Source organism: Alosa sapidissima, chromosome 19 (assembly GCF_018492685.1).
Source record: "Alosa sapidissima isolate fAloSap1 chromosome 19, fAloSap1.pri, whole genome shotgun sequence".
NCBI classification, from domain to species: Eukaryota; Metazoa; Chordata; class Actinopteri; order Clupeiformes; family Clupeidae; genus Alosa; species Alosa sapidissima.
The window spans coordinates 15,401,327-15,417,910 of NC_055975.1; the positions used below are offsets into that span (position 1 = coordinate 15,401,327).

The following is a 16,584-nucleotide window of genomic DNA, read 5'->3' on the forward strand; positions in this document are numbered from 1 at the left end:
GTCGATTTTGCTCACGCTGTTGAATGTCTTCTTGCTCTCCACCTTAATCTCTGTCCGAGCCTTCCCGGGGTCCGAGCTGGCACTCTTGGAGACCGTTGGCAGCGTGGAGTCTTTTCCGATGGTGGGGGCATAGTTTGCCACAGCTACGGCGTAGGCGTTGTTCTTCTTCATGACGGACGCCTCCTTTTTCTGTGGGCAGAAAAGAAATTAGAGAACAAAGTTTATCCCCTGATTCACAAAATCAGCTAAATATAGTCTGTCTTCAAAACAATATACTCATGTTTTGTTTTGTCAAGTTGTTGCCATATTTCTCAGAGCTGTCTCAACAGATACACCTACGATGTTTATGTTTACTTATACTTTTAAAGTGAATGTGTGCAATATACTGTTATCTGAATGGTAGATGGATAGGTGTATAACATTACATGAGGGAAATCTCTTTATATATACATGATTATCGCTGGCAAATTATTATTCATGATACCGATGATAAAATATTATTAAATTATAATGCTGTTACTACTATAACAATGAACATTCATAAGTCCTGCAAATGCATGTTGAGTTTTCATCCTACACAGTTCTGTACCAGGTGTAAATCTTTGTATCTGAAAAGGATGACCACATCAAATAGCATCTCATCAAGAGGCTCAGGAAAGCATGTCAGTCAGGGGAATGTCCCAATACTGATCATCCTGAGCTGACACAGATTCTTTGGAGATGTTTTTCTTGTTTTGTTTTTAGTCATTCTTGAGGAAATGCCTCTTTGATGGTAGTGTGTCTTCTAAACGATGAAAACCTGTTAGCTCTAAATACAAGAGGAAATAAGTGTGGTACACCCCTTTCATTACTTCTGCCGAGGAGGATTTGATTTCAATACTGTTCAGTGTTTGTTTGTTTGTTTGTTTGATTGCTTGTTTGCCTTATCCAGATTTTAGCTAAATCCACCAGCCAGATTTTCATAAAACTTAATGGAAAGGAAGAAACCTATTCCATTTCCGAGCACCATATTTAATTTCACTTTTGCTGACAATAACAATGTGAGATAAGACATTGGCATTTGACATTGGCTGAGGTCTGTATTCTGATCTAGTTTCTATGTCCGGTCCAAAGCCATCTCTGAGTAATCCTTCAAAACAAATGTCACAATGGGCATGTTCACCTACACTGAAATTGCATTACTTGACAATGAACAATGAAATATTAAGGAGACTGAGAAATTCATTACTGATGGAGCAGGCAGTAAAAATGCGACACAATGCACTTCTACAGATCTGAATTAAACCCATTACCCACGTATTAAATTCCCAAATGACTGGAAATCACACAGATATCACACAGAAATCGCATCCTATCTAGAAATTGAATCTGCATATTGAAGATATGTTCTTGCATGGAGAATCATACAGTACACCTAAACCTGTTCTTGTTTGTGTTTGGGCATGTCCCTAGAGGTAGACCTATATAGGTCAAAGGCAAATCAACTCCAATTGCTTTTGAGCTAGTTACATGTCATACTAATAACTAAATCTACAATCTTGATAAAAATGATTGTGAACTGATTACTGAACTGCTACTCAATATTCCTTAGTTTGAAATTATAATCTACTAAATATTTTCAACAATTTTATTCCTAAATGCTAAATGTACTATAAGGTTGCAAAAATGCTACATTGCTATTGCTGGAGGAGCATTCGATGTTGAATACATTACACTTTTCAGTACTTGAGACTTAAATATTTAGTGTAAGATTGTGTATACTCTGACACATGCCAACCAGGAACTGATGTGACATTAGTTAGTGCACTGGGAAGTGTTAGAGACTAGTTTGTGTGATGTCTTTCCTGAGCACCAGACACACTTTTGGTTGACTATCAATAATTCAATCTCTGATTTTAGTTTTCTCAGTCCTTCACTGGTGATTTGGAGATGTGGATTCAAAGAGACATTTTTGAATACTGCGACATGTTTGAAATGGGTCGATCTTCATGAGGAGATGAGGAAGCAGGAGAGGAGATGGAGTGGTGAGGGAGGAGGTGGAGGGGGAAGGGAAGTGGGGGGTGAGACCTGGGTAATCAGAAAGGATCCAGCTCTTATATTTCACTGTTCCTGTCTTTCTTTCTTGTTTTTTTTTTTCCACACACACACACACACCCCTCCCCCTACACAAACTGCCTTTATTCACACTCTTGTAACCTCACTCTCACCCTCATATGCATGTCTTCTCTGCCCCTTTTTCTCTCTCTCCTTCTCCTTCTCTCTCTCTCTCTCGCTCTCGCTCTCTCTCTCCTACTGTTGCTTTCTTGGTCCCTTTCTTCTCCCTCATCTTGCTTCTCTTATCTTTGCTCTTTCATCTTTCGGTCATAAGATGAGAGGCTTTCTGTGATTGAGGCAAGTATTTGTGTGTGTGTGTGTGTGTGTGTGTGTCCAATGCTTGTGTGTGTGTGAGTGTTTCTCAACAGGTCACCAGTAGGTCAATTCAGTCCCCCCTCTTCGCCCACATCGCCATGGTTACCTTGTCGTTAACAATACTTTTGCCATCCCAGGCCCAGCCGCGCTTGGTGAAGTAGTTGACGGTGGCAAACTCGATGAGAGCCGAGAACACAAAGGCATAGCACACCGCGATGAACCAGTCCATGGCCGTTGCGTAGGCAACCTTTGGCAGAGAGTTACGGGCGCTGATGCTCAGGGTTGTCATGGTGAGGACTGTTGTCACACCTGCGTGAACAATGAATAAAGTCTGATTCAACTGATAGGCAGCTGTTAATTAGTCAGAGAAATTAAAAAAGATATTGAAACATCCTATTCAGATCTTGCATATATATAAGTATTCCAACATATTCTTGTGTTTTTTCATAAGCAGTAACATATCTTTGTGGACACCTAAACCCTTACTGGAATATCAACAGTTACTAAAATCAGAAATGTTAACTGAATAAACCAATTATTTATATTTAGTGCCTTTTAAAATACTCCAATTTTTTAAATGGTCACCATTTGATATCTTGACTACAACTTCATTATAGACTACAAATGGGTGATATTGCAGCTGTGTCCTCACAGCTCTATAATCAAGACCATCATCAACTTTTTAGGTGGCCATCACTGTGAGAGTGCTGTGGTCTATGCTGTCAGTCTCCATTTTCCACACAAGGTGACCCGTCCGGTGTGCTTTTTAAATGGCTCAAATGTAGTAATGATGGAGCGCTGCTCATTTGTCCTTTTACAGGATCAAATGATAATCATACCTTTTCTTTGCCGCCTGTTAGGCAGTTCACATTTACATTTTGACATTTTGAGTGCTCACAGATCAAGACCAATGGAGAAAAACGTTTGTGTATAGCCATTAGTAAAATATTACGGTGTGTGTGTGTGTGTGTGTGTGTGTGTGTGTGTGTGTGTGTGTGTGTGTGTGTGTGTGTGTGTTTGTGTGTGTGTGTGTGTGTGTGTGTGTGTGTGTGTGCATGCCCACATGTGTGTGTGTGGGGGGGTGTATGCACTACTCTGGGCATGATATTTGCCTCCTGCTGTGTGAAGGAGGCTCTTCAGTTATAGGAGTCATAGCAGCACATCATCAAAGAGAAACATGAACAAACAAACACACACACACACTCTCTCACACACACACACACACACTCACACACACACACATACACACACACACACACAGACATACATTCAACATACAAACACACACACAGTCTATCATATACAAACACATACACAGACACTACCTGGCATGAATACTTAAACATGTTCACACACACATTGCCTAGCTTGCTCCACATATATAAGTGCACATCCCATCCCAACCAAGCTGTGGCGCTCACCGAAAACGGTCCTTGCTGGAACAGACTCCCGGTTGAGCCAAAAGGACACTTGGGAAAGGATGACTGTCATGATGCAGGGCAGATACGTCTGAATCACAAAATAACCAATCTTCCTTTTCAGGTGGAAATGGGCCATCATCACAGTGTACTCCCCTAAAACAGACAGCAGAGCACAACAAAGAGAGAGAGAGAGAGAGAGAGAGAGAGAGCAGAGACAAGAAGACGAAGAAGAAAGGAAACACCAAAAGAAGAAGAAAAGGTAAGCAAACAAAGGAAAAAGAAAAGAGCTACCCTTAGTGAGGAAGCTGAATACGAGCAGGGCATCCTGGTGGTTAGCATGACAATAGCCTTGATTTTACTGAGTGAGTCACAAAGCTTTTAAGTGAATTACAACCACTTCATTAATTTGCTTTTGGGTGTGACTTAGACCCTTTTCATGTCCGGACTTGGCTCGCGTTCGCCATCTGAATATCGGGACTGGATAGAGAGGTGCATGTGGAAATGCACATTTGAAGTCCAAACAGCACACTGTGTGCTCAGAATGTGACTACATCAGACTGACTACCAAACAGTTTTACAATGGATCACACTCAATCAGATCTCAATATGAACTGAAAATGCTCCCATGCCTTTTTTATTGTCTATCCTGATTCCAAAAAAGAGATATCTCTCAAGTGAAGATTATCCCTCAAAATGACAAGAATACTGTCAACAACTGTACTTTTACATAATGCTCCTGTCTGTGGTACATCAGGCAGAGCAAGGTGCAAACACTACCACATCATGGGTTCACTACCCAGGCGAAATGCGTCATGATAATATGCATTTGCACCATACTGTATGTTGCTTTGGATGAAAGTGCTAAATGAATGAATCTAAATGGATAACTGTATCTAATAAAGTATCTATCTATCTATCTATCTATCTATCTATCTATCTATCTATCTATTTGAATTTCAAACTCAGGTATTACTCTGTTGGTGTTCAAGCACATTACACAAACAAAATGCTGACATTGTTTTCCTAACTGTAAACACACTGGCTCCATTTCTTCCTAAAAATATATAGAAAGCTAAAGTCATTATATGCATTCAGTGCAGTCACTTTCTGTCAATTTCAAAGTCAATTTCACATTGCTTTTTAGATGCTTTGAACAATTGGATGTCTCTTCCATTTCATTATGAAGAAATGAGGAGCCTTTTAGAATGACTGACAGCTGTCACTCCACTCGACTTCCACATTCTCAGAGATTTGAATCAGCCTAACCTGTCATGTTACATTGTGTGTTTGATGAGTACTATTCTCTTACTCACTCACCAGTGGCTTTTAGTTGGAACTAACCTTTAGATAGACATCGCTTTAGATAGACATCTTGAATATTCCCCTTGGGGATCAATAAAGTATCTATCTATCTATCTCTCTAGCATAAGCATGTCAGGACCATGGACAGCAACCACACAAACATACTGCATTATCTCACCAAATCAGTCACCCAAATGAGCAAGTTAGTGAATCCTCTAGACTGTGTGATCACGAAAAAAAGTGATCAAGTTTATAATTAACATTCAAACATTCCCATTATTATGCTTTGTTCAAGTTAGACTACAGTAGGTGTACAACTCTACTCCCTGTCTGTGGAGAATATCCAGGCTCCAATCCTCCAAACCAACAAATGACTGGAGGTGGTCTGGCAGCACTGGGCTAGTTTTCTTCCCACAGCCAAAATTTTCTTTCCACCAATCACAAGGTAATAGTATGGTGTGATGGCGAGATGGGGAAGTATTATTAAGACATGATTAACCTCAAGTTCACTCCATTTTCAGGGTGCTGCATGCTCATAATTTTAAATGAGGTAGTTATAGGTACTGCCAGTAGCACCAATCTCTTAAATTATGAGAAAACAGTCCATTTTTGGGGGCAGGGTAAGAGGCATATCTCTTTATTAATGTGGCCTTTCATGCAATTGTGTGTGTGTGTGTGTGTGTGTGTGTGTGTGTGTGTGTGTGTGTATGTATGTGCATATGTGTGTATGCATGTGCATGTGTGTGTGTGTGTGTGTGTGTGTGTGTGTATGCATGTGCATGTGTGTGTGTGTGTGTGTGTGTGTGTGTGTGTGTGTGTGTGTGTGTATGTGCATATGTGTGTATGCATGTGTGTGTGTGTATGTGCATGTGTGTGTGTGTGTGTGTGTGTGTGTGTGTGTGTGTGTGTGTGTGTGTGTGTGTGTGTGTGTGTGTGTGTGTGTGAATACAATCACTCACCGGTGCTGGATTTGATGGTCTCTTGGTTGACAGTTTGGCCCATCAGGTCGTACTGATTGAGCCTGGAGCCGTCTGGAGCCACCTGCACCGAATCGGTGGCATTTCTTGTCCAAATATAGGTCACCTCTGAGGTAGTGTAAGCATCTGTGCAACCAGCCAAAGATCAAGACACAGATCAGTCTATGGAGATAGCAGAGATGTTGCCCAATATGGAATACGAGATTAAAAATAAGCATGGTCCAGTTGGGACTAGTGAATCACAGAGATCTGTCTGCAAAACAGAACTTAAAAGAAACGTGTAACTGGGCTGCTGCCAAGCCTCTAGTTTGTATTCTTTGAGAACGGAATAAAAATAAAAAACAGACATCTATAGAATACACATGTTCTGACACATCTGAGCACACGCAAGACAGAATCATGCAAATGCAAGGTGATGAGTATATTTAAAGCCAGTTAAAAATATACATCAGCTATTTATTTCTTATAGTCCTGTTCACTGGCCCAGATAATGTGCTGACATACAGCTGCCAACCACTTTGATGTCTCTATCTTAACCATTTCAGGTCTAAAACAGCATAATTGATACTCCAATTTCTTACACAATTAAATGAAGAACCATGGATAAGGAATTCCATAAGGAATATCAGAAATGTGATTAAAATATTGAAGAAAAACTATTCTGTATAAACTAGGGAAGTCAAATAAAATTCTCCCAGGGACATTTCCAATAACGAGAAGTGAAGACTTCTGGGGTTGCTCCTTTAACCGTTATTACAGGAGAAACAGCCAGCAAAGTGTTTGGTTGGCGTTTGAACTCACAGCTGCCGAACTTCAGAGGGCATGAGTGGGAGTCCATGGGGAAATCCTCCAGGTGCATCGGGCACTCCGCCTGGACGGTGAGTCTAAAGCCCATACATGCACATAGACACACCAACACACAGAGATACACACGCACACACACACACACACACACAGAGAGAGAGAGAGAGAGAAAGAGAGAGATGAGTAAGTAGGCGAGAAAAGCTATCTGATTTTGACACATATTGTACATTAAAGGAGAATTCCGGCATTTTCCAGAATTTTTTCACATAAAAACGAAAGGGAAAAATGAAAACAATTGGTCCTACCTAGCTCGAATTACTGTCTGCAGTCAACAGCTACAACAGCCAGGCAGCTACAGTTCTACACTCTGGGGGCATGTTCGACTTGAGCTAGGTAGAACTGATGGGTTTTTTTCTTTTTTGGGCGGGGGGGGGGGGGGGGGTACTCGGGGCACAGTACTCGGTGATCTCGAGAAACAGGAATTCTCCTTTAACAAGACATTCCAGGTTATACTTATCAGCTCTTCATCTTCATTACAGAAAATAGCCACTTTTTCATTCTTACATGATATGGGGAGTGTTCTAAAGTAAATACACAGCTGTACAGCATGATATGGGGAGTGTTCTAAAGTAAATAAACAGCTGTACATGTTATGGGGAGTGTTCTAAAATAAATAAACAGCTGTAAAGCATGATATGGGGAGTGTTCTAAAGTAAATACCCAGCTTTACCAGGGGATAAGGAAACTCTCCCACAGATCCCTACATGGAATGTTACAGGAAACTACCTCAAGTAATGGTTCTGAATATATTAACTGTGGCATTACTTGTTTGTAGTGTTATTCATGAGAAACAACTAACTTACAGTAAAACAACTTATAATTAGCTTCGACTCATCTACCACTTTGCTATTTGACATTCAACACAAGTCACTCCACTCCAGTGCTAACTAAAGAACCTTCTTGTTTAAAGGTGACACAATACTGTGACTCATGTCTTAACACAGAACAGCCGAATGGCCATGTCAGCCCGTGTTTTAGTAGAGAGGAGTGCAGAACGTTTTGTTATGTGGTGTGGGAGCCACAGTTTGCGAGAAAGGATGTTTGCCAATTTATTATAAATCCACTACGACAGCTGCCAAGGGGGCAGTTATAACTGTCACATCCATAAGTCAGGGCTAGTGCCATGGCAATGAGGGCAGATAATTTGGTATTTGATACTGACAAAATGGGGGAACTCAGTTTTCGATTATATTTTGGCAAAGGCCAAATGTTATGATGAGTTTAAAGTGGGTTTTGATTGAGAGACTGAGTGAGGCCCACAGACTTGGACACACTTGTGACACACACACACACACACAAACACGCACACACACACACACACACACACACACACACACACACACACACACACACACACACACACACACACCTCATTGTGTACAGCAGAGTTCCATTCTCCATGATCCGCAGTAGCTTGTTGGGCATGGTCATGTTGTGGGCCACTGATTTCTTGCCGTTGTGGAAGAAGGTGTCGGGGGTCCAAATCTTGCTGGCCATGAGGTTGTTCAGGCGCAGGATGTTCATGGGGCCTCGGAACTTCAGCCGGTCATCCCACCAGCTCTGTCTGAAGAACACGTCCACCGTATACTCCTTCCAACCAGACACAGGACCACAGGTCAACTACATGCCATACAGTATCCACAAACATAGGTGGCAATCCTGGCTACAGAGAACGAAAGTCCAGTCATGTATTTCTTCTGCTTGTGCACTTAACACAGGCGATATCCCTAACTTGCTGATCCACCTGGCTAACGAGTTGGTTTAGTACAAATGGAACAAATAATGTATGTCGCAGGACTTTCACGTTCTGAAGTCAGGTTATACACTTCTGTCCTCGAATACCTGTATAATATCTAACAAGTAAGTCTGGAGACATTTATTGATTTTATTTGTTTATTTATTCAGCTTAACTTTTAATACAATTGTAATATGACAAAGTGTCTACAAAGTACATGTGGCTGACTGTTTTTCTTTCTTTACTGTTATGTGTGATATTTTCAGATCATTTGCAGTAGGAGTCCAGGATTGAAAACAGTATTCTCAAGACTGAGCCATCCAGCAGTTCACCATCCATGCTCTTTGTTCAAAGTGACACGCACGATAAGATGTCTTGTTACTACTGTATGTGTGGTGAGTGAAAGACTGATGGAGCTCGCTAGTGCCAGCTGTCAACAGATAATGCCTATATCTCCATGGGCGACGGGCTCGTTACGCAGCTGGTGTCTGAACGGAAGCGACAGTTTGGCTGCCAACGATGACGCACCTCTCACTATATCACCTGTGATCCACACCAAAGCAGACAAGATAAACACACCCGACAACGGGTGAGAGTGTGTGTTTGTGGTGTTGGCAGCACATGCACGGCTTTAGTATTATGTGCGGTAACGTGATTTCGTGCAATGCGCAGTGAAATGTTTCCTGCGCAAAAGCATATTATTTATCTGTGTGTGTGTGTGTGCATGTTTGTTCATGACTGTGTGTGTGTGTGTGTGTGTGTGCATGTTTGTTCATGACTGTGTGTGTGTGTGTGTGTGTGTGTGTGTGTGTGTGTTTGTGTGTGTGCGTGTGTGTGTATGGGTATGTGTGTATGTGTGTGTTGTGTCTGTTTGTGTGTATGTTTGTGTGAGAGAGAGACAGAGAGAGAATGTGTACATGTACACATATGTGCAAGTGTGTGTGGGTGTGTTTGTGTGTGTGTGTGTGTGTCAGACAGGTTTTCCCTCTGGCTATTGTCAGACTAGCTTCGCATCATCACCTATGCCACAGTCCCCTGGGGGTCTATGCCCCCTCCAGCCCTGCCAGCCTTCAGGCGGGGGTGGGAGGGAGGGTTACGGGGAAAGTTTCCATAGAAACCTCCAGGAGCTGAATGCACTCTAGTGCACCAAAACATCAAAATCTCACACAGAGTGAACACAGTGATAAATAAACACACACGCACGCATGCACACACACAGACACACACACACACACAAACACACACACACACACATACACACAGCAATCATTGAAATCTTCAGATAAAAGTGCCAGACGATGGTGTCAGCTAATGGATCTCAAAAGTGAGGATTTTTGTCTGGTTACAGGGGTCTTCAGTATAATCACACCCATACACAGGCATGTTCCAGAAAACAGATTTCGTAATGACCTCTCACCGCCATTTTGTGTGCTAAGTGCTGAACATGGCACAAAAAAGTTGGATGCCATGGATGTGTCAGAAGAAGTGTACACATCTCCACAACACACAAATACTGGCTCAACTCCACTAGATGAATAAGACATTTTAAGGAACTAAAATACTAACAAAAATCTTGCATTGCTTTAGTATCTTCACACATCTGAACAAATCTTTGGAGTCATCCAATCCATGCCACACGCTAGCACAACAATTGGACAATATCAATAACATCCTCATTAAATGACGAAGAAAAACTAAAACAATTAAAGGGTGAGATGATTAATCTGGATTGCCTTATTTTTCCCAGTCCAGCTGTTTCTAATTCCCAGTGCAGCATTCTGTTTCTCGCCCTCCCCTGGTCCAGCACTGGTCAGGTCAGACATGGCGATAAGCCACCACATGTCTCCACACGCCTTCTCTGACTGATCCGAGTGGACACAAGATAGTGGCAGTCCTCCGCAGGGAGCCTTAATGTGTGCATGGAGTCTTGCTCTAGCCTCTGCCTTCATCTCTAACTGCTTCCTATGCCCCCCATGACCAGTAGGAGTCGCTACTGTGTCAATGGGTTAATACATGGTCCCCGATTTTGGCTACTCCTCAGCATAAACCATCAACTATGAACAAATGGATGATCTGCCGAGGCAGATAGCACTGCTAGGAGTGAAAGGCTGATAATCATATGAACAGTTACAAAACTATGGAATTTCCAATGCAATTTCAATATACACTTTTAACCCTATGTTCCCTAAAGTCCAAAAGATTTTTTTAAAAATCAACTAAAAATGCTGTCCTATAGGCTCTACAGTATGCAGTACTCCATTTTGGATATGCTTGTACTGGCATATCAACTTCATGTTTAAATTAAAACATTGACAAATATGTTTTTTTCTATAGTCATTGTCTTTAGGACCTTGTCTCATGGTAATGTAGACCGACTTTATGAAAATGTTGTGTGCCACTCCCTCCGGGAAAAGGGTTTAAAATTCTCTTAACCTTAATCAAGAACTGGTTAGATAACTTTAGCTACTGGTATGTTGTTCAACTAGAAATAGCCTACTATATTAAAACTGACATGCCGGTAATCTGTCATTTTCTGTCATAGCCTACTGTGTAATGTACAGCGTAAACAGGAAGTTGATTGCCCAGTAGGAAGCAGATCCAAAATGGAGTCGTGCATAGAGCCCATAAGACAAAAGGTTACATATCTACACTACCTTTGTCAGTCACCCAAATGAAAACAGACACATCTTTGAACCATTTTAATTAATGGACTTCATGACTGAAAATGACTTTTCTAAATGTTAGACCTCCTGGCATCTTTAAAATGATCAGCTGTGTCTGTCATTTGTCTTCTATAAGTCTCTTGTCTCTATAAAGGAAGTTGGGGAGTGGCCTCCATCTACTATCTAAACATCAAAGTATTCTGTTGTGTATGTGTCTATTTATGCATATAGCATATACCATACTGCCTGACTTCGAGAACAATTTTCACAATTGCAGGTAGCTCAGAGATCAAAGTACAGTTATTATCATGTCTGTTCCAGTATGAAGCAAAAGTGAAGGAACACACTGCACATTGACCCACCTGAAAATTGGTTTTGTTTCCAGCAGAAAGGATGGTTATGTTATAGGGAAGGGAGATTGCACTACAGACTCAGAGGGGGAGAAGGATGTAGTACTGTACTACCTTGACTTACTCTAATCATTTAAGTAAAGCAGATTATTTTTGTTTTTGGATTTGTTTTCCTACGTGTGTTTCTGACACTGAAAACAGATGTTGAGAAGAACAAAGGCTTGTGCTGGGCATGTGTTGGCCATTCTCTCTGAGGCTCTCTCTGCTGCACACTCTGCAAACAAACACACGACCAAGACTCTGCACAAGGCACAGTTGAGTGTGTGTGTGTGTGTGTGTGTGTGCCGCCGCACGGCAGATAGACAGCAAGACACCGAGGCAGAGCAGAAGTGACAGAGAGACGTAGTGAACACACACACACACACACACACACAGAAAGAAGAGGGGAAAAGAGAGTGAGGGGTCCATGAATGGTCTGACAGTGACCAACATGGCACAGAGAGGGCATACATTAAAGATGAGCTCCATCTCGGTCCTTGCAGTGAAGCATTTTTCTTCTCTTTTATTTTTAAATATTTGAGCACAGAAGGAGTGCATATCTGAGAGTGAAAGGGACAAACTGAGAAAAGCTTTTAGGGGTGCGCACGCTAAGAATAGGCCACTGAGAAAGAGACGGCGCAAAGGAGAGGGAGAGAGAGAAAGAGAAAAAAAAGAAACAGCGAAAAATGGACAAAAAACAATGTTCACCACTAATATCAGCGTTTTTGTGCATTTTGGACAAACTGTAGGGCAAATAACAGGGGTAGAGTATGAAACGGTACAAAAGTTGAGACATCTCACCATATCTGTGTCTGACACCGGCCCAAAACTGGTGACATAAATATCGGTCTTCACCTCCGTGACTCGATCTATGGGGGGCGGAAATCAAAATCAGACATCTTTGATGACACAATGCACTGCAAAACAGCGGTGGCAGCATAGAAAGCGTTGGGCTGCCTTGCTCTAAATTGGTTGTGCTGAATCACACTGAATCACTTCATCTCGGCATTAAACTTAGACGACAACGTTGCCGGGGCAACCGCTTGTCCGTGATGCCTTGGATTCATTCATCCATCTGCCTCTGAGTCAGGACTAGGGTTGGGTGTGTGTGAAAGAGTGTGTTTGTCTATATATGAGAGAGAGGGAGTGTGTGTGTGCATGTGTACTTGTGAGTGAGGGAGAGGGAGACTGTATGTTTTGTTCCATGACAGCATCCATGTTCATTCTAGCCTTTCTTTTGAAGGAATAAGCCATAATGCTCTTGATAGGGGTTACATATTTTATCCTCCACAGGCTGCTTTATTTTATGTTTGTGCTTTTAGTGTCTGCACACTGTCATGGACACACACAACAACATGTACTCTCTCATGTGCACCCTCATACACACACATACACACACACACACACACACTTCCACTGAGTGTCTTGGCCTTTTTTTAGACTTTCAGTGTGTTTATGTGTTGAATACGTGTCAGTAAACAGGTCACGATGACAACTTACTGTGCACAGAGACAGTAGGAGAGAAGAGCGAGAGAGAGGTAGAAATGGAGAAATGGAGAGAGAGAGAGAAACAGAGGAAGAGAAAAAAGGCACGTAAGATGAGATTGAACTGTCTGAGGCTGTCAGGGTGGATTCGCCAGAACCAAACAGCCCGTCTACGCCATGAATAAAATAGCCATTTTACCACACACTCTAACTCTCATCACATACACAAATACATACATACACACACACACGTGCACACACACACACACACACACACACACACACACACACACACACACACACACACACACAAACAAACACACAACAATGTATGTCGACACACACATACACACACACAAAAACTTAGATATACATGTGTACGTAAACAGATCCAGTCCCAGTACTTCATTTTCAGCCCCATCAAGACTATGCATTTTTGTACTTTTACTTGTTTAAAATACGCGTTGAGGAGATACGTTTTTTAATGGCTTCATTTCTTATTTCTTTTCTTATTTTTTTTTGAAGAAATATCACAATGACAAAATTAAGATATCTGTGTTCATATCAGTGGACAGTATAATGAGTCTGGTTTTATTTCACTACAAGCCCAGACAAGCACTAAATGAAATAATGTAGCCCAAGCCCACGAGCCATACTGTACAGTATTTACAATTAGCAAAGAGCAGGAGGGTTGGTGTGTTAGCTTAGTAAGTTCTTACCTCCCAGCCCTGGTCTCAGTCTGTTATCATAGCCATCCAATAGTGTGTCCAGGATACGTGTGAACAGTGTGATGTTTTGGATAGCATCACTCTCAGTCTCACTCACCACAGACCTGGCAGCAACACACAGATACACACACAAACACATTTTAGACATGAATCAAACTCAGTGTGATATATCTCTGTTATCCTACTCAGTGCCTTTACATGTTTTAGGTACTTTCATGGTGAAAAAGTGTTTCTTTTTAAATCCAATGTATTTAATGACAGATTGCAAGACAAACAGCTCTTTTCTGTATCCAAATCCAAATTGGATCAAAGGGAGGATTTGTATCCAATGGATATGTCACATATCTGGCCAGTCACAGACAATAGCATTGTCAATGGCATTGTCAATGTATTTTTAGCACTGCACACTATACCATAAAGGTGCTGACTATGAAAGTGATTACAGCATAAAGGCATATTCATGTCTCAATATGAGTTCATGGACTGTATTGAAGATCAGGAATTGTATTAGACTTCATATAAAACTTTCATGGAATGCATGGAGGACTACAGCAGTCAGTGATCATTAAGTACGACAGTCTCAATGTATTTCTCTTTCTTACTCTTCCTTCATGGTACACAGAGACACACGGAAACCTTTATGCAACATCTCAATACATCTCCATATGCAGAAACATAAGGATCAGAGAACCACACACAAGCACAACACAAAGGACAGTTTGACTGGGGTCACATCCAATGAACCTTGTTATCTAGACAATTATCATGATGCCAGTTATTATTATCACGTGTCATCCTGGTTTTCATCAAGGTGTTTTATGTCTGCAAATGAATGATTGTTCAAAATGTGTGGGGACAACATAAGATTGATATCACATACCATACCAATCACACATGCCCTGGTAAATCATACCAGGAAGTGTAACAATGGTTTTAAGTATATTTGTATTAAAACATATTAAAATAAGAGAACTGAAATCCCCTACCTCGCCAGCCACAGCATGAGCGTGAAGAGCCAAGCCAGAGCGCCACGCGGGAAGCGCCACCGCTCGCTCATCGTTGACGCACGTCTTCACCATCCAGACAAAAAGAATACAGATTTTAAACATCAGAGGAGAGGCGCAGGCGAATATCCTCGCCTTGAACAGCAAATGGTTGACATTCAAACATTTTAACAACCCTGTTTCCGTTGACATTTTGGTCAGTTTGTACAACTCAAGCAAGCAAATGACAGAGATTTACGCAAGCAGTTATTGTGGTATGATGCTGGGAGGCAGTTATTTCTGTAAAGATGTTCACAATATTTATATAGAGAGCTAAACTTTGCTTTCTAATTGAACTAACTTAGGCGGCTTTATGAACGAATCTGTGTCAGAAACCTTTATTGCTTTCTAACATATGGCAAACGACATCCATCCCCAAAGCGCAAGGAGAAAGACTCAAGAAAGGACCGTAGACTCAAGTTTTCTATGTCTCCTAAAAGTCTGAAGAGTTACCGCCTTGAGTGGACGAGCCTTACCTGCGCCGTAGCGCGCTTGATCACGCGTCCAAATGAAAGGAAAGATGAATAAAGTCCTTCCGGAGAATACAACTCTTAGCTGAGTCTCAGAAAGTGGCCAATATCTAGGTCCGCCGCCACTTACGGGACGTGTTCCAAGATAACAACAAAAGTCCTAATAAATTCCAAAGAATGAGGTAACCCATACAAAAACTGTGAGTGGTAACACTGGTAACATCCAATACTGGACCTGTGGTGACCTTATGAAAAGCTTGGAGATCCCCGTCTTTTTTAGTCCGTTCACCTGTGGGTAGTTCCGCGGCGCGCAGAAAGACGTGTGCGAACTCGCACCAGAAGCAACATCAAGTGTAGCTGCTGAGTGTGTTCATGGATAGAAGACGCGCGCGGAGAGACAGAAACCGGGTCCTAAAGCGAGCTCCGCACCCACACGCTCCATTTAACAGCGTGGACGCTCAACAGTATGCCAAATGGTAAATGGTGACTTCTTTGACTATTACGTTGGGTTATTAGGATTTCATACATTTTTGCAGATTTTTGATCACATATATAGCTTCGCTGCAGAGAGCGCATTTTATGACATCTCTTGGGTATGATGGCGATCAATAGACAAGCGACTGTCCATTTCATTGGATAACCCAACAAAGGGTGGGATTTGGACTTTTCGCCGCTATTTGTAAGATGTTGTGAATTGAGAAGTTAATTTTCTTTTCTTTTTTTAAAAAAAGAGAGAAAAAAATACATTAGACACCTTTACTTCATTATTTATTAATAAGAAAAATGTATTTCAGGCTTGCTTCATAACTCTTCAACAACTGAAGTCAGGGACCGCTTTATTCCAGATTTCACTGGCTTTCTCTTTTGTTCTCCTTACATGTGCATCACAATCACAATTCCCATCTGCTCTCCTATATGAATACCCAACCAATGATTGTTGTTTGTTCTTTTCCCTGTTTTACTGTGCATCGTTTTGGCTTACCTTGCAGTTCTGAAAATCTCTCTCTCTTTCTCTCTCTTCCTCCCTCTCCCTTTCTCTTTTCACTCCCTCTCTCCCTCTCTCTCTTCACTCCCCCCCCCCTCTCTTACCCTTAGGTG

At 41.6% G+C, this 16,584-nt stretch overlaps 1 protein-coding gene across 3 annotated transcripts in view; it reads right to left on the reverse strand.

The window, feature by feature from the left end:
- The window catches only part of gabra2a (gamma-aminobutyric acid type A receptor subunit alpha2a), a 16,093-nt gene extending 168 nt beyond the window's left edge, over positions 1-15,925 (reverse strand). The window contains exons 1-10 of one of the 3 annotated variants that reach the window (XM_042072861.1): positions 15,732-15,925; positions 14,960-15,043; positions 13,965-14,077; positions 12,562-12,629; positions 8,343-8,563; positions 6,911-6,993; positions 6,092-6,235; positions 3,831-3,983; positions 2,516-2,718; positions 1-189 (exon numbers count right to left, since the gene is read on the reverse strand). The exon at positions 1-189 is cut by the window's left edge and continues 168 nt beyond it. In XM_042072861.1, coding sequence (XP_041928795.1) covers positions 1-189; positions 2,516-2,718; positions 3,831-3,983; positions 6,092-6,235; positions 6,911-6,993; positions 8,343-8,563; positions 12,562-12,629; positions 13,965-14,077; positions 14,960-15,030 — 1,245 coding nt within the window. In that variant the 5' untranslated portion in view covers positions 15,031-15,043; positions 15,732-15,925. Of the gene's footprint in view, positions 190-2,515; positions 2,719-3,830; positions 3,984-6,091; positions 6,236-6,910; positions 6,994-8,342; positions 8,564-12,561; positions 12,630-13,964; positions 14,078-14,959; positions 15,044-15,492 lie in introns of all 3 variants that reach the window. The other 2 variants (XM_042072862.1, XM_042072860.1) reach the window with 2 other exon arrangements.
- Positions 15,926-16,584: the final 659 nt, after the last annotated feature.